At 57.7% G+C, this 18,064-nt stretch overlaps 1 protein-coding gene and 1 long non-coding RNA gene across 4 annotated transcripts in view; one reads left to right on the forward strand and one right to left on the reverse strand.

Annotated features, from left to right (window-relative positions):
- LOC112580854 overlaps nt 1-10,413 on the reverse strand; it is a 112,604-nt gene extending 102,191 nt beyond the window's left edge. Inside the window, exons 1-3 of one of the 2 annotated variants that reach the window (XR_003105174.3) lie at nt 10,211-10,413; nt 7,213-7,372; nt 770-4,211 (exon numbers count right to left, since the gene is read on the reverse strand). This is a non-coding gene — a long non-coding RNA (uncharacterized LOC112580854). Of the gene's footprint in view, nt 1-769; nt 4,212-7,212; nt 7,373-10,210 lie in introns of those variants that run through there. The other variant, XR_006546985.2, reaches the window with a different exon arrangement.
- The window catches only part of BEGAIN (brain enriched guanylate kinase associated), a 47,142-nt gene continuing 38,727 nt past the window's right edge, over nt 9,650-18,064 (forward strand). Inside the window, exon 1 of one of the 2 annotated variants that reach the window (XM_025271250.3) lies at nt 9,650-9,703. In XM_025271250.3, coding sequence (XP_025127035.1) covers nt 9,662-9,703 — 42 coding nt within the window. In that variant the 5' untranslated portion in view covers nt 9,650-9,661. The remainder of the gene's footprint in view (nt 9,704-18,064) is intronic. The other variant, XM_025271249.3, reaches the window with a different exon arrangement.

Consider the following 18,064-nt stretch of genomic DNA (forward strand, 5'->3'; position numbering starts at 1 on the left):
CCTATTTGCAAAGCAGAAATACACACACAGACATAGAGAGCAAACACATGGACACCAAAGGGTGAATGAGTGGGGGATGAATTGGAAGCTGATACTGGCACATATACACCACAATGTGTAAAACAGATAGCTGATGTGTACCTACTATGTAGCACGGGGAACTCTACTTAGTACTCTGTAGTAACCTGATTTCAAAGTGGCTGCACCATTTTACATCCCCAGCAGCCGAAGGAAGAAATCCAAAAAAGAGGGGATATCCTTGGAAGAAAAGCTATGATCAACCTAGACAGCATATTAGAAAGCAGACATTACTTTGCTGACAAAGGTCCATCCAGTCAAATCTATGGCTTTCCCAGTAGTCATGTATGGATGTAAGAGTTGGACCATAAAAAAAGAGCACCAAAGAATTGATGCTTTTAAACTGTGGTGTTTGAGAAGACTCGTGAGCGTTCTTTGGACTGCAAGGAGATCACACCAGTCATCCCAAAGGAAATCAGTCCTGAATATTCATTGGAAGGACTGATGTTGAAGCTGAAGCTCCAATACTTTGGCCACCTGATGCGAAGAGCTGATTCAATGGAAAAGACCCCGATGCTGGGAAAGACTGAAGTCAAGAGGAGAAGGGGATGACAAGATGAGATGGTTGGATGGCATCACCGACTCGATGGCCATGAGTGTGAGCAAGCTCTGGGAGTTGGAGATTGTCAGGGAGGCCTGGCATGCTGCAGTCCATGGGGTCGAAAAGACTCGGACATGACTGAACAACTGAACTGAACTGATAGCTGATTCCCTCTGCTGTACAGCAGAAACCAACATAACATTGTAAAGCAATGATACTCCAACAAAAAAAATTTTTTTTTAAAAAAGCACAGTGAGATACCAGCACACACCCATTATGAATGCCTAAAATGTAAAAGACTGGCCTTACCCAACGCTAACAGGAATGTGGAGCAGCTGGATCTTTCATATTTGGCTGCTGGGGATTTAAAATTGTGCAGCCACTTTGAAAACAGTTTGGCAGCTTCTTAACAAATTAGAGATACACCTACCATATGATCAAGCCATTCCACTCCGAGGTATTTGCCCAAAAGAAATTAAAGCAATATGTCCACACACAAACTTGGACCCAAATATTCCTAGCAGCTTTGCTTTCATAGCCAAAAAGTGGAAAAACCCAAATGTCCATTAATTGGGAAATGGATAAACAGACGACAGCATATTCGAACAGTGAAAGACAAATCAACAATAAAAAGAAACGAACTATTGATATACCCAACAGCATGGATGAATCTCAGAATCATTATGCAAAGTGGAAGGAGCCAGAATTCCCCCAGCCAAAAAAAAAGGGAAAGAAAGAGAATATGTACTGTAGGATTCTACTTATATAAGACTCCAGAAAGGGCAAGCTAATCTGTAGCGGTACAGAGCAGATCAGGGGTTGCGTGAGGACAGGGTCACCCTGTGATGGATGGCTTACAAAGAGGCAAGAGGAAATGCTTGCAGCTGATGGAAACATTCACTATCTTGATTGTGGTGATGGCTTCCTGACATACACGTCGAAACTTACCAAATTGTGCGGTTTAAATGGGAGCAGATTATTGCAAGTCAATTGTACCTCAGTGAAGCTATAAGAAAACAACAAAATCCCTTTTAACAACTTCTTCCACTCAATTCCCCACACAACTCACCTGACCATTCCGGCTCGAGGATGGCTGGAACATGCTATCCTTCAACTGGGCCTGGACCGCCAACCCCTGGACAAAGTTCTGTTTGGGGGTGGAGAGAGGGAGTCATGGGGGTGGGAGGCACGGGTCGCAAGTCCAGTCTCAGAATGAACACTTCCTGGGGACTAGGGACAGGGTCCCGGGGGCTGACCGGGGGCTGGGTGCCGCCATCCAGCCCCTGCCATCTTGCTCAGCAATCCATCTTGCTCAGCAGTCTTCCATTTGTCCAAGCTCCTTTCTCCTGGACCTAATCTCCTGGGGAAGCTAAGCTCCCCCGGAGCCCCCTGGGCGTCCCAGGGCCTCCACAGACCTTGCTCCAAATCTTCCATCTTCGCAGCATCTTTGCAGAGAAGGGAACCCCCTTCCAGATGCAGAAACAAAAGCTGGAGCCACAAATGGCCTCTCCCAGGGTAAGGACAAGGCCAGGCTGAGATCTGAACAAAGCCCTGGCTGACTCCCCAGCCTGCACCCTCTCTGCCCTAAGTTGGGTGGGGGGTGCTCGTTTTGGCCAGACAGACACGAGCAATGATGGAGTGGATATCCAGGTCTGAAAGCCGGACCTCGTGTCCCAGGGGGAGGCTGACCTGAGGAAGAGAGGGATCTGAGACTGGGTCCCGGAAGCGCAGCTCCCCCAGGGGAACCCCCAGATCCCTCAGGAGTGTGCTCAGCTCCTGGCAGAACCTTGAAACAGGCAGACCCGACCTCCTTCCTCGCCAGCACTGCTTCCTCAGTCAAGCTCGCCCTCCCCTCCACTAAATCCCCTCTAGCCCTGAAGCCCCCACTACCTCCCAGTCTAAGTTTGGACTTGAACCATCCAAAGTTCTTCATCTGCCTGGGGGGGACCAACTGATCCTGGTTTGCCCAGGACTGTCCCATTTTAGACCCGAAAGCCTGCTCAGCCCTGTGCCAGGTGGGTCAGTCCCCCTAGGCATGTCCCAGTCTGCCCAGTCACTGGCTGCTCTGGCCAGGGAGGAGCACGCTGGGCTCCTGGACCTCAGCTGTGGCCCCTGGGCCCCTGCCCTGCCCCCTAGGATGGGAGGCTTTGGTGGTGTTCTCCAGAAGTCTGAGCACCTAGACATGAATGGCATCTGGGCCCTTCGAAACAGGGGCGGGCTCCATTGCTTCACCTCCCTCTGCTTGGCTGGTCCCATCTGGGGACATGCTAGGGGGGCTAAGGGGCCCTGCTAGAACGTGCCCACCCCTCATGTCCCCTGAGCACGCCGACCCGACCCTCTGAGGCTCAGTTTCCCCTCTAAGCTGGGCTGAGCCTCCCTTCCTTGCAGGTCTGCTGGGGTCTCAGCGATCACTTGTGGCAGACACATGTGGCCGCCCCACCTTGCTTTCCTTTGGGGCCCTCCTCTGTGATGTCCACAGCCCCGAGAAAATCCACCGCCCAGAGGGGAGGTGGGGGGCAGAGGGGCAGAGCCCAGAGAAAGACTGGAGAGGCTCGAGAAAACAAGCTGGAGATGCTCAAGGGCCCAGAAGGGCTCCGGCCGCTGTGGGCAGGCTGCCTCCCTCCACCTCCAGTCTCAGCCAGAGCCGGGGTCCCTGCCGCTGCCTGACTTTGAGGTTCACAGCAGCCCCTGTTCCAACCAACCTCTGGATCTCTTGCAGGCACAGAACCGGCTGGAACACAGAGGAATCAGAAGAAATAATTTTCCTGCCCAGTGGAGTGGGGAAAATTGGCGTCCGCCTCTGCCTCCCACTTTCACCAAGGGCAGCCTGCGCACGTTCCAGCAGCCCCGGCCTGTGCGCCCTCCTCGCTGTCTGTGGGGCTCTGCACCTGGCACAGAGGGGTGTGCCCACGGTTAGGGTGTTCCAGGCCTTTGACCCCAGGGCTGAGGCTGCAAACGCCTCTGTCCCCGGACTCATGGCATGGTTCCCACCTTCTAGGCAAGGAAATCTCAGAGAAGAGATTGTCTCCCAGTTAATCCCAGGCAGACAGGACCAGATCCACAATCTCCTGGTACCCAGGTGAGAGGTCTAAGCAGGAGATTTAGAAGTCACACATACCTTGGCATCGTTCTGGGTGGAAGCCACAAAGAAGGGACAAGAGGAGACTCACGAAGGGGCACCATCTGGTTAAAGAAGAGGGTTTAGAGCCATTGAAGAATGAAATAGTGAAACAGTGTGTCCCAGGTGCCAGAAAGTGGAGATGTGGACTGAGCTGGCCGCATGCAGACCCTGCCCAAAGCCGTGGCCCCACCCTCACCATCCCAGGGGTCAGAAGCACAAGAACCTTTGTTTTACTGGAATGGTAGCTCAGATGGTAAAGAATCCGCCCGCAGTGCAAGAGACCCGGGTTCAATCCCTGGGGTGGGAAGATCCCCTGGAGAAGCGAATGGCAACCCACTCCAGTATTCTTGCCTGGAGAACTCCACGGACAGAGGAGCCTGGTGGTCGACAGCCCACGGTGTCACAATGAGTCAGAGATGACTGAGCGACGAACACTTTCACTTTTCACTTTTGCTTTTCTCCTGTTCTGAGCTGGGACCAGAGGAGAAGAAGCTGAGTGGGCATGGGGGTAGAAGGAGGCAGGGGGCCGTCTAGAAGGGACAGGAAGGAGCAGAAGAGCCTGCTGCATCTGTCAAGAGTCTAAGTCCCACTGGAGACTCCTTGGAAGGAAAGTTATGACCAACCTAGACAGCATATTAGAAAGCAGAGACATTACTTTGCCAACAAAGGTCCATCTAGTCAAGGCTATGGTTTTTCCAGTGGTCATGTATGGATGTGAGAGTTGGACTATAAAGAAAGCTGAGCGCCGAAGAATACATGCTTTTGAACTGTGGTGTTGGAGAAGACTCTTGAGAGTCCCTTGGACTGCAAGAAGATCTAACCAGTCCATCATAAAGGAGATCAGTCCTGAGTGTCCACTGGAAGGACTGATGTTGAAGCTGAAACTCCAATACTTTGGCCACCTGATGCAAAGAACTGACTCACTGGAAAAGACCCTGATGTTGGGAAAGACTGAAGGTGGGAGGAGAAGGGGATGACAGAGGATGAGATGGTTGGATGGCATCACCGACTCAAGGGACATGAGTTTGAATAGGCTCCAGGAGTTGGTGATGGACAGGGAGGCCTGGCATGCTGCAGTCCATGCGGTGGCAGAGTCAGACACGACTGAGCGACTGAACTGAACTGAACTGGAGACTCAGGGAAGCCCACAGAAGGCCTCGAGTGGCAGATGGGAGGCATTGAAGTTCTTGAACAATAGAGGGACAGGGTGAGAAAGGTACTGGGGACCCTGCCCGGGGCCCAGAATAGATGTCAGGCAGGATTCAGAGACAGTAGGGAAGCTGTGGGGACTCTGTGGAAGGAGACGGGAGCTTCTGGGTTGGGAAGGGTAGGCGTGGGCACCCCCACGCCTGCTCCAGGCATCTTCGGCATCCACATTTTTGGGCCAGCACACCAACTCAGCACTGCCCTGCCCTGCCCATCAGCCATGCCATTCAGCACAGTGCCAGACGCGCACACCGGGAGCTGGCGCTCAGCCTCCAGGCAGCCTGGCCGGCGGCCATCCCTGACTTCAGTCTCGGCTTCTTGGTCTGTCTCCACCTCCTCAGCCACCACTTCCTCGCCCCAGCGCCCAGGCCCCCGCAGGACCCTCCGAAGACGACCTGCTCAATGAGCCCCAGGCTGACGCTCTTTGGAAACCACGTGCACCTCTGGGGGGGTCACACCTCCTTCTGAGAGGAGGCAACCTAGGGAGCTGAGAGGGGGAGTTTTCCAGCGGGACATGCCATGGAAAGGCATCCCGGGGTGAGAAGACGTCAGGTGCAAAGGCCCAGAAACAGGAGGGCGTGGACATTGACGGGGGATTTCAGTCCAGGCCCGGGGGCATGGCAGGAGCGCAGGAACAACCCACCCCGGGAACCCAGGCTGGGCCCAGGACCAGGCAGGTGGGCTGCTAGAGAAGCCTGGGTCTCCAGAGGCAGCCTGACCACACCTACGCCCGTTGGCAGGTGAGTCTGTCCTCAGCAGAGCTGCACGCAGAGTGGCCATTTCATCCCAACGAGGCCACCTCGGCGCCATCCCCTCCCCTGTGATCCTCACCACGCCCAGGCCTGAGGATGGAGGGCCCAGAGATAGGCTCCCTGGCCTCCTGCAGGGCAGCCTGGGGCAGGAAACTGGGCACTGCCCTTCCCCAGGCGCTACAGATTGTCCAGAAGGAGGGGGAGCCAAGCGCTGACTAGCCAGAGCTGTCCCAAGGCGGTAAGAAATGGCCCCGAAAAAAAAAAAAAGAAAGAAATGGCCCCGATCTTCTGCTGCCTTGAAGCCCCTTCTTCCAGCGAGGCGTCTCTCATTTCTTTTCTCGGCCTGACCTGACTTGTCTATTTAGGCGTGAGAAGTACGTGCCCACTTTTGTTTTGATAAGGATTTGGTAAAAATGGTTTCCCCCGCTCACAGTTTCTGAGCCCACGTCACGGCACCCAGCCCTGTGTGGCAGAAGAGCCCGGTGCAGGGCCGAGTGGTGGACAGACCACTGCCACCTCCCAGAGATGACCCAGGACAGGACGCAGCCAGGAGCGAGGGGCAGAGCCAGAGGGCGTCCCAGCCCGGGGGCTGGGGCCTGACCTGTGGGCTCATGAGTCCCGTGAGCCAGGACCACGGAGGAGGGGGCGTCAGGGTCCCACCTGGAGTCTTTACTACATGGCATTGATGCCCCTATTTTTTTTTAATGAATTGAGGAACATTTTATTCTTTGGTTGCCCAGAAGTCTTGGATTACCCCCAGAAGCAGACGCTGACGACTCTTAAGAAAGTGCTCCCAGGAGGAACAAGTGAGGGATGGTGGGGGCAATGGGATGGGGAAGTGGTGACTTGGGGGGGATGGGGGAGGGGAGGGGTGCTAGCTCAGCAGAGGGAAGCTCCGAGGGATCCTGCAGGGCAGCCTGGAGGAGGCTACATCGCACACCTGTAGGAGCCTGTAGCAAACAAACCTCTCGGAAGGTCCAGAGCCCACATTCCTAGAACCTTCTCCATCCTAGCCTGAGATGGGGAAGGTGGGAAACACAGAAGGCTGGACTCAGACTGACGGGCCGACTCTGAAGCCCGAGGCAGAAAGGGGCTGGACCCCCACACCTGGGTGTCTGCAGGACCCGCGCTCTCTGTGACCCCTCCCCCGCTGCCCTCCCCCGCCCACTCAGCCACCACGAGCAGGAGCCAGGCGTCACACCGACTCCTCCAAGCCCTCCCTCTGTCCATCCTCCGTCCTTTTGTTCATTCCCCTCCCCAGCCCCGCTGCCCTCATCTCAAAGCACACACTCCAGCTGGGAAGATCAAGAAACAAGTCAACCAGGTAACAGCAGAGAGCCGCAAGAGCCACAAAAAGCAAATAAAGCCAGGGCACGGGATTGAGAGGTGGAGGGTGAGGACTGTGGTCAGGGTGGTCAACAGACACCCAGATGAGGGCAGGAGGCCAGGGGACAAGGGACCGACCCAGCCCTGCCACTTTTATCTCTTCTTCCCATCTGCAGCTGAAACCTCACCTCCTCCAGGAAGTCTGCCTGAACGTCACTGATGTTCCAGACTGTAGCTACGCCAGCTGCAGAAGCCTTTCCAGGCCAGCCCATCCTGTAAGCATCTTCAAGGTTGCACCATCTTGACCTTCTCGGCAGAGATGCTGAGAGGCGGGTCCTAAAGTGAGACCTGAAACAGGAGTGAACATCTGACCAAAAGGACCAGGGTACTAAATCCCAGCTGAGCCCCTATTTGCTGAGTGGCCTTAGGTGAGGGACTTGGCCTCTCTGAGCCTCAGTTTTCCCATCTGCCAAAAGAGAGCTAGCGCCACCTCCCTCACAAGGCCATTATGGGGGTCAACTGAGACCACCACTGCCCCCCACCCCAGCATGCTGGCTTTCTCCCCCTTCTGTCAGCAGTGAGCGGGAGAGGGGAAAAGAGAGGGCTTGCTGGGTGGGGAGTAGGTGTGCAGTGTAGGCGAAGGGCTCTCCCCCAAGCAGGCCCCCAGCTCAAGTGTGCAAGAGGCCTGAGCCTGGGCACCCCCGCTCCTACTCTGCCCCGCCCCCGCCCCCTCCCCTCCCCCCCCCCCCCCCCCCCCCCCCGCCATCTGCAGCATTGGCAGCAGCAGAGCCGGGGCTGATGGAGAATGTTCTGGCACCATCTGAGCAGGACCAGTGTCTGGGCAGGAAATGCGGGCAGAGCCCTACGTGTACCCTCCACCCACCTTCCACCATACTGCTGTCGCCCTGGGATCTGGGGAGGCTAGGGACTTTAGGGCTGGCATGCGGGAGGTCGACCCCCACTGCATCTCTGTGCTGCCCCCTTCCCTCTGCGCGGCCTGAATGGGGACAGAACCCTCAAGGGCAGGAGCAGAGGCCACAGAGCCTCCCAGCTCACCCTGGAAAACCCAGGGCCCAGGTGAGCCAAAAACAGCCCTCCAGGGGGGATTTAAAGAGCCCATGCCCTCGGCAGCACTTCTCACTTCATTCCCATCGTAGGCCCTGTGTGCCAGGTGGGAGGCTTATCATCTGATGCCCACCCCAGCCCCCGAACCTCCCTGCACCTCCTTCTCTCCATTTGTTCCTCAACAGGGTCCCCAGGGCCTGAGGGGCGGGAGAGAGAGGACTGTGCCTCCGCGCTAAATGGCTCGAATCGGTGGCTGGCTCCTTTTTGCTGTCTCTTCTTCACTGTTTTTCTCACTTCCCTTGCCATCAGTGCCTCTTCACAGCCCTGTCCTGTGCTTGAATGTAGCCACCTACTCCCCCGATTAAATGAGTGAATAGAACCCGCAAAGTTCACACACGTGAAATACAAGACAGACGGTGGTGGTGACCGTTCAACGAAGTGCAAGTACTTAATGCCACGGAACTGTAAGCCTCAAAGCGGCTGAAGTGGCCATTTTGTGTTATTTTGCAACGATTTTAAAAAGTTGATATATATATATATATATAAAGTATTCATAGGCAGCATCTTGTAATCTGCCATGTGCTTGGGACTTACATAAACGCGGTGAACCACGAGCCCATAGGTCTCAGGGGAAGGCAGGAGGCAAGTGCATGTGCTTTGGGACCTCTCTCTGCACCAGCCAGGATCCTTCCAGCCCCCTTGTGTGTTTTTTTTCCCCAGGGTTCCAATGCTGGCTGCTGCAGGGCCCGCCTGGCTGGCAGATGTGTCCAGGTGCCCTGTGTAAGGCCCTCAGAACTGAGTCTGGTTTTGAAGAGGCCCCAGCCAGGCCTGGACCATGCGGCTGACCTCAGGGGGAGGGCCATGGCTCACTCTGTACTCCTCTTCAGGACTAAGACGGGGCCAGCCTGGGGCTCTGAGAGGGGTAGGGAGAAGGGTGCTCCAGCTGGAAGTTCCTGGGGTAACGCTGACCCCTTCAGAGGCCACCTCCTCTTCCAGATTGCTGAGGAAGGGGGTGACCCTCCGCCATCACCTGGCTACCTTGGCACAGGTGTGCTGGGTCAAGCAGAGCGGGAACGCGGGCCCGGTCTATTCTTTCCCTCAGTGTTCCCTAGTGCATTCCTTCCTCATTCATTCGTTCCCCCAGCTCGCACCGCACTCCTTCATTCACCGCGCTCCACCATTCATGCTCCCGCGGGTTCATTCATTCCCGGCCGGCGGCCATCCCCTCCCCGGCTCCCGAGTGCACGTGGCGCCCCGCGCCCCCAGGCCTGCCCCAGCGTCCCCCCGCCAGTGCGCCCCGCCTGGGCGCTGCGGGGGGAGCCACGGAATCAGCCGCGGCTGCGCGCGGGGCCGGGGCTGGCGGGGAGCCGGGCTGGGGGCGGGGGGCGGGCGCTCCCTGCGGGAAGCCGGGCGGGGTGGGGGGAGCCCCGGCCGCGCCGCGGCTCCGGGCGCGCTCGGCCTCGGAGGGGAGGGTGCGGGCCGGGGGCGGCGGCGGCGGCGGCAGCGGGACCCGAGCGCGGCGGCGGCGGCGGCTGCGGCGGCGCAGGCGAGCCGCGCGGCTGCCCCGGGGCCATGTGGACGGGCGGCCGGCGGCCGGGCCGGCTCCGCCGGGCGGTGAGTACCCGCGAGCCCGGAGGGCAGGGCGCGGGCGCGGGCGCGGAGGCGGGGCGGGCGCCACCCACGCGGCAGCGCGGTCTCGGCGGCGCTGCCGGCGGCCCGCGTGCCCCCTCCCGCGAGGGGGGCGACTGTCCAGCCTCTGCTGCCCCGCCTGTGGCGCCCCCTCCGGTGCCGGTGCGCGGGGTGGGAGCGGGGGGCCCCGGCCATGAACGCTTCGCCGGCCGCGGGGGGCACTCGCAGGCCGGGGCGGGGACTCGGCCTAGGCGCGCCGCCCTGCCCCCCGCGAGGCCGGCCCGAGCACCTGGGACCTAGTTGCGGGGGTCCTCGCCCCCCTAACACGTGCATCCCTGCGGTGGGAGGGAAGCTGGGGCAGGGCGGGGGGAGGGGAGCAGGGCGGGGCCTAGGCGATCTGGGACCTGCCGCTGCTGTCCCGGGCGAGTGGCCCGCGTGCTGGCAGGCCCCCCTCCTGCCGCGAGTCGAGGCTCAGTGAGCACCCCCACCTACCCCGGGAAAGGTCGAGGAGCCAGAAGGAGGCTGGACCAGGGGCTAGTTCATTGAGCGATCGCAGTGCGTGGGCTTGCGCCGGCCCCGGACCCCCTAGGTCTCACTCTGCGCCTGCAGGGCAAGGGGCTCCCATTCCCCACAGTTCGAAGGGAGGAAACCGAGGCTCCGGAGGGGAAGGCGCGCCCCAGGGCCGCTCCACTGAAGCGTCCACCCTCCCCGAACCCCAGCACTGTTGGATGGGAATTGCTGCCCTAGCGTTTCCGCTTCCTGCCTGGTGTCGAGGTGTTTCCTTCCTCGTTTGGGCCCCACCCCGTCCCCAGTGTGGTTCTTTTGGGGCAGGAACAGCATGGGCAACATCCTGGAGTCTCCTGGACCAGCCTGATGGGAGCAGAGTAGGGACCCAGGAGTGGGCTGGTGGTGGCTGAGTACGCAGTGCCTGCAGAGGTGGAGCCCTGGTGGCCAAGGTCAGCCACAGACCTGGGCTGTTTGCAGACTGGAAACTGACCAGGGGTCAAGGCCTCGGGGCTCCGGGCCAGCAGGACAGAGTCTCTCCATGGGCTTGGCTCCTTTGGAGGTCCCAGCGCGCTAGATCTCTGAGAGGCCATGGACAGGTCCTTGCCCTTCACTGGGCCCCTGTTCCCCTGCCCACTGCCTGCATCAGAGTCCCTTCCACCCCCAGGGCCGGTGAGGACCGGGGAAGAAAGTCCATCATACCCTGCTGTGCCGTCCGCCCAGTCCGGGTGGCATTGCCGGCTAGGGCAAGTGGCCGATAAGGGGCGGCTCCGCCTGGCATGTGTGACGCACAGGGCGGGGAGGCAGCAGCCTGGGCCCTGGCAGCGTCCCCGAAAACCCTTAATTTTCCCGACTCTCACTATAATCAGGGCGGCACAGAGAAGCAGGCGCAGTGGCAGATGCGGTTGCTGAGTGCCGGCGCCGGGCGAGAGGAGGCTGCCTGCGCTTTCGGAAGGACTATTGTCTCATATTTATAGATTCCTGCGCTCCGTGTTCCTCTTATCCTCAGACCCTGGAGCTTTTCGCACCTGGGATGCTGGGTGGGCAGAGGAGGGGCTGCCTGGAGCCTCAGTGCTGTGGGTCTGGCCTTCCACTGGGCCAGGCGTGGAGAGTGGGTCGTTTCTGGGTCAGAGAGTGGAAGCGAGGCAGGGCAGTATGGAAGATCTGTCCACCCGCAGAGACCCTTGGGCACAGACTCTGGCCCCAGAGAGCTGCCATTTATCGAGCAGCTACTATGTGCCAGCCCTGATACAAACACTTTCACGCCTTGTCTCCACGGCAATGCTTTGAAGTAGCCCCCCACTCCCTTAGGCGCTTAAGAATGTTAAGAATGAGTGAATGAGAAGGGAGGAGAGCAGTCCATGGGTGACTGAGGGCTTGGTTGAAGACTGTCCGTGCATGCATGCGTGCTCCATCGCTGTCGTGTCCTACTCTCTGCGACCCCATGAACTGTAGCCCGCCGGCCTCCTCTGTCCATGGGATTCTCCAGGCAAGAATACTGGAGTGGGTTGCCATTTCCTTCACTAGGGAATCTTCCCGACCCAGGGATCAAACCCGGGCCTCCTGCGTGGCAAGCAGATTCTTTACCGTCTGAGCCACCAGGAGAGCCCCTGGAGACCGTCCACAAGTTCTTAAGTCCTCAGAGGCTTGTGAAGCCCAGGGCCCAGGTGGGAGTTGAACAGGGGAGGATGGAGGGACATGAGAGGTGAAGGCCTGGAGGTGAGAGTGGTCCTGGGTCTATAGTAGCTGGAAGCAGGGCTTCAGTCCCCCGGCCAGAGATCGAGATCAGACTGTGGCGGTGAGAGCAGCGCATCATGACCACTAGACCAGTGGTCAGTGACAAGGCCCTGGACCTTCGGCTGTACAGAAGAAAAGAATTCCCGCAAAGATGGGGGGTAGTGAAACAAGGAAAGTGCTTATCAGGAGGAAAAAAGTACAGGACGTGTGGACAGACACGGGCAGACTCAGACAGTCTGAGTTGCACCCTCCTGGCAGTTGGACTTACTTTTCTGGGGCGTTTCTTCCGGTTTCCCTCTGACCAGTCATTCTGATTTGCCTGGTGCAGAGTCCATATTTGGCGTGTCTCAGGGTCCTCCCGTGTGTGCGCACGCATCTCCCAGCCAAGATGGATTCCACTGCAAAGGCCTATGGGTGGTTGGCGTCAGTTAGCATCAGTCTCCTTTTGACCTCCAAGGAGCCTTTCCACGCATGTGTGGTTGGGGAGGTCTCCTGACTTTGCGAATGAGAAATACGTGGTCTGGGCAAGGCCTAGCTTCCTCTCTCAATTGTCCTACTATTGATATTTTAGAGTTTTGGTCTCCAGGGGATGAATCTCCAGTCACCTTACCCTGTGGGGTGGGGTCCGTCTACTTCCTGCCTCAGAGGCGGCTCGGTCTAGCTGAAGTGTGGAGGTCACGTGTGTGTGTATGTTGGGGGAGGACCTTCCCCTCATAGCAGGTAGAGATCTCTGGGGGCAACTCACTGGGTTGGCCTAGAATTGCTCCCAGCGTCCCCCTCCTGGCTCCCCTTCCTGCCCCAGAGCAGGTCACTAGCCTGCTAGGGGGCGAGGCCTAGATGGGAGTCTGGAGTCTTGGGTTCTAGTTCCTCCTCTGCTGTGTGATCTTGAGCAGGACCCTGCCCTCTCTGGGGCTCAGTTTCTGGGGCACAACGCCTCTCTCAGTCAGAGGAGTGGCTTCCATGGCCCAAGAACAAGCCCTTGGTGATAGCCAGTGGCAGAAAGAGCTGACCAGAGCTGTCTCTGCGGGTTCAGTACTGCAGGAATGAAGGAGTGAGTAAGTGGATGACTTCTCCATTCCCCCTTAGCATACTCTCCCCGTGTCCCCCACTCCGCCCCGTTCACTGGGACCACTTAGGTGAATCTGACACAAACCTCAACTTTCAAGATCTCACAGTCTGCCAGGAGACACAGACCTTGACTAGCATGACGGTGTTAGGAGGGTGATGGTGGTTTTCACGGCCCCCCAGCCAGGAAGGGGGCCCAGCAGTGGCTCCAACCCCAACAGGCCGTGGATCTGGAGGCTCCCACTGCAGCCCCTGGGGGCTTCTTGCCGGGGGGTGGAGGGCATCAGCTCGTGCCTAGCTCTGAGCCAGGCCATGGGACTGTAGTCATCTGTTCAGCTAGCAGCCTTGAACTGAGTCAGGGATGTGGATGGGCCAGACCTGGTCCTGCCTGGGGAAGACAGACACCAAAATCTCCAGTCATGGTTCTAGTGGTCCATGCTGGGATCCCAGTGCATCCGGGTGGAGAAGCAATGTGGGGTGGACTGCAGAAGCCAGTGGGTGGATTGTAGGCGAATGGACATGGTGGGAGGCATGTGGCAGGGCAGACCAGTGATTGGATGGCTACAAAGCTAGAGGGATAGATGCACAGGAGGAGAGACTGATGGACCCAAGTGTTAAGAAAGGGATGGATGAGTAGATGAACGAACGAATTGATACGGATAGGACTGGATGGATAGAAGATATCAGTGGATGGCTATAAGAGTGGATTGATAGACGGATGGATTTTTCATTCATATGACAAGACTGATACATGTGTGGATGGAAGGCTCTAAAACGGATAGATAGATGTCAACAGACGAATGGATAAAGGGCTGGATGGATACAGGAGTCCACGTCAGAGGATGGATGGATACAGGCATGAGAAAGTGGATGGATGCTTAATGGGTTCAGTCAATGCGTGGATGCCTGGGTGGATGGATGGGGACTTGAATAATGTCAATAAAATGATGGATGTAAGAACAGAGGAGTGGATGGATGGATACAGGAAGAGCGCATGGATAAGTGTTTGAGGATATATTAGTGATGTATGGATACAGCTGTGGAAGGGCGGATCACTGCAGAAATGGACACGTGTTGACGGGTGGCTGCATCCGTGGTGGATGGATGGATGTGTGGATACAAGACACAAATGATGATACATGGATGAATGGGTGGTGGGTGGCAGGTGCAGGCACGGAAGGATGCACTAGTGTGCGAATGGGTGGGTACCGGCTAGCAGATAAGTGGTTACTGAGGTGGGTGGGTGGAGCATCCCGGCTCACGTAACCCCAGACCCTCCCGTTCCATGATCCCATACCAGGGAGGCTGCAGGACTGGGAGGAGGGCAGGGGGCCAGGAGGCCTCTCCAGTTAGGCTGGAAGACAGGCTCGGGGAGCCAGGAGGCCGCGGTGTGGCCTCTTGTAAAGACAGGCAAGCAATCAGGGACTCCTGCAGGGAGTTCCATGTCCCAGGAGACTTCCTGGAAGGTCTGGATGGCTCAAGTGCGTGCCCCTGAACTCTAAACTCGGCCCCAGCCCTTCCTCCTATGGATGTGTGGATGCGAGGATGGATACGTGGATGAATGGGTGGCAGACAGCAGGCGCGGGCCTGGAGGCATGTGGAGATTGGTTCATGCTAGCAGATGAATGGTGTGAATGCACGCCCCAGGGCACGGATGCCGGGGCTGCGGCTGCCCTCGAGGGTTCTCAGGCCAGCACAGAGACAGCCAGAAGCAGAGGCAGCGTGGTGAAAAGCGTGAGAATCCTCAGACCTGGAATGTCCTTGTCTGTGAAGGAGGGGGCTGTAATAGAAACTTCCGCACTGGAACGAGGGAGGCTTGGAAGGCAGCTGTGCTCCTGTGGGTGTTGCCTACGGCTTCTGGCGTGTGGCGGGCCGTGCTGTTTACCAGTCAGCCTGGGTCCTGCTCCAAGAGACGGCGTGGCACGTCCCAGCTTGGGGGTGGGGGTTGCCATGAGGGTTAGCAAGGTGATGTTTGGAGCGCTTAGTGAATGCTCTACCTACCCTTCCCACCCCCACCCTCCCCACCTCCCACCCCCCAGCTCCGCAGGGCCCCACCAGCGCCCTGGGACCAGTTCTCACTGTTCCAGCTCCAGGAGACAACCGGAAGTTGGGTCCCCTCTCCCTCAGAGCTCACAGACCTTGGCCAGCTTCCCATCCTTGGGGGCAAGGTGGGGCTGGGTGGTGGAGGAGGGGCTGTGGGGGTCCCGGAGTGCAACAGGGCCTGAAGCCCCCACTCTGGGTCTGCCACATCTGAGCCCCGTGACCTCAGATGAGTCACTCGGCCCCTGCAAGAGCCTGCTCCTTTAAACATAAGACAGAGTTTACGGCTGTCCCACCTCACAGGACTGGGGGAGGATTTGTGGAGCTTGGCACACAGTAGGGGCTCAGGAAAGGAGGAGATGGGTGGAGCAAATGAGTCAAGAGGCAGGGGCTGGAAACCCTCTCAGGAGAGGCAGCCCAGGCCGCTGAGAGGTGAGCAGGCCCCGGCTGCGAGCCGCCGACAGCATCCTCTGGGGCCTCGGGCCCAGGCGGCTGAGAGCCAGCGGGTTGTTATGACAACAGGAACTTGTCTGATGCAGCCCGGCAACTCTGGGAGAGGCTCGGAGGACCGGCTGGCCAGGCCCCCGGAACATTCCTGTGACAGCATGTAGCAGGGGAGTGGCCACCTGAGAGCCCCCGGGCTGAGGGGTCCTGGGGTCCCACGAGATGCCGGGCTCCATGCCGAAGGCTCCCAGCAGGCCCTGTACACTCTCCTGCATCACTGCTCGGGGCTGGGTGCTGCTTAGTTGGCATTTGGCGATCGGGAGAGGATGTGACTTGCCCAAGGTCAGCTGGGGTGTTGGAGGTGAACTTGACCTGGGATCTGCCAGCCTCCAAGTTTAGTTCACACTGGTCATGGAGCAGGGCTGGATGACTGCTGCAGGGAGGGGGTTATCCAAGTGTAAAGAGGTGGCCTTCAGAGGATAGCAGAAGTGGACGGGGACACTATGGCCTTCCCAAGAGCCTCAGGCCCTTGACTCCCATGTTCTCCTGTCCCATGCCCAGCCAGAGGAAGTTCACACCAGGACACAGATGCTTATGAACAGACAGTCTGAACCCGGGATGGTGGTGGTGGTTCAGTTGCTAAGTCCTGCCTGGACTCCACGCAAGCCCATGGACTGCAGCACTCCAAGCTTCCTCTGTCCTTCGCTGTCTCCCAGAGTTTGGTCCCATCCATGTCCTTTGAGTCAGTGATGCTATCCAACCATTTCATCCTCTGCCTCCCCACTCTCCTTTTACCTTCAATCTTTCCCAGCATCAGGGTCTTTTCCAGTGAGTCAGCTCTTCTCATCAGGTGGCCAGTGGATTGGAGCTTCAGCATCAGCATTGGGGTGCATTCACTCACTCATTCATTTGAGAACTGCTGGTTGAGTGCCTCCAACGTGCTGGGCCCTGTGTGGAGAGCTGGGGTAAAGTGGAGCTCGCCTTCTAGGGGGACACATGATAAGCAGATTCTTGTGAAAATGTCAGTTACAGTCAGGGGTCATGATACGAGGCTGCCGCAGGGGTACCTGATCTGATCTGGAGGGTGGAAGGAGTAAGGTAGATGGGGCCCTGAAAGGTAGATGGGAGTTAGGTGATGCCAAGGAGGGGAAGGGAGAATGCTCCCCGGCAGAGGGACCAGCAAGTGCAAAGGCCCTGAGACCAGTGAGGGCTTGGTACGTTCAGGAAGTAGATGGAAGTTCCTGGGGTGTTCTGTGGGTGAGGGTAGAGAAGACCCTGGGCCATCAGGGCCTTGCAGGGCGTATGAATGTGTGACATCATCTGGTTATCTGGTCTGTGAATTTCAAAGTTCACACTAGCTTGTTTGTGGAGTGGACCAAGCTGGGGTTAGTGGCCCCAGGGAGAGGTGATTATAGGTGTCCAGGTGAGACGTGGTGGTACCTGGGACCAGCTAGGTGATGGTGAGGATGGAGAGAGGCAGCCAGTCTGAGAGAGGCTGAATGGTCAGGGCCTGGTGGTTAGGGGCATGGTGAGGGGAGGGGGAGAGGGAGGGTGCAGGCAGCTTCCATCCCTGACCTGGGCAGCTGAGCTCATGAAGTTTTTCAGACATTCAGTCACAGGTGCTATGAGACATTCAGAGAGGTGTTCAGCTGAGCTCAGAGAAGAAGAGGTCCCCAGCACTTGATGTGAGGCATCCAGTATTTGCCAGGTGGGCAGAGGCCCCAGGTATACAGTGCAGGCAGGCAGCGCTAAAGACAGCCTAGGCCATCCTCCAAGCGGCACCAGAGACCAGGGCTGGGGATCACAGCCAAAGGCCTGGGGCTGCCACCCGCTGGTGAGCCGTCCTTTGACTCACGCAGCTGCATCCCAGGAAGGAGTCCTGCCTGGACCCCTGGCTTCCTGAGAGGCATCAGTGAGTCTCCCTTCATACAAAAGAGCAAGTGCCCAGGACTAGCTCTGGCCCTTCTCTGGGGTAATCTTCCCCTCCCCACTCCCCAGCTAACTACACTCTGGGCCCCCATCTGCCAAAAGCTCTTGCTCATAGCATTATCAACCGTGACTCCTAACCTTATCCCCTGTGTATCAGTGAAGAACTGCAAACAGCTGCTAGTAACAGAGATTGGAAATACCTATGGCTTAAATAAGACAGGGGTTATTTCTCACAAGTTAAAGAAGTGCCAGTGCCAGAGGCAGGTGGTCCAAGGCTGGTGTGATGACTCAGTGGTCATCAGGAACCCAGGTTCTTCTGTCTTTCTGCTCCTCTAGCCTTTATATGTGGCTTCTGCCTCAACTTTGCCTCATGGTGCAAAATAGCTGCAGTAGCTCCAACCATCACTTGCATGTTCCATATAAGAAGTACAGTTTGGGAGTGGGAGCAAAAAGGGCACAGGCAAGCTATCTGATTCCTTTTAAGAAGTGGTCACACCCAGTAATTTCTGTTTATATCTCATTGGCTACCTCTGGTTACAAAGGAGCCTGGGAAATCTTGCCTCCCAGAATAAAAGGAGGACTCTTCACTAACGAGAAGAGTGGGATGACAGTGGGGAGCCAGCAGTC

The sequence above is a fragment of the Bubalus bubalis genome, chromosome 20 (genome assembly GCF_019923935.1).
Source record: "Bubalus bubalis isolate 160015118507 breed Murrah chromosome 20, NDDB_SH_1, whole genome shotgun sequence".
Classification (NCBI taxonomy): Eukaryota; Metazoa; Chordata; class Mammalia; order Artiodactyla; family Bovidae; genus Bubalus; species Bubalus bubalis.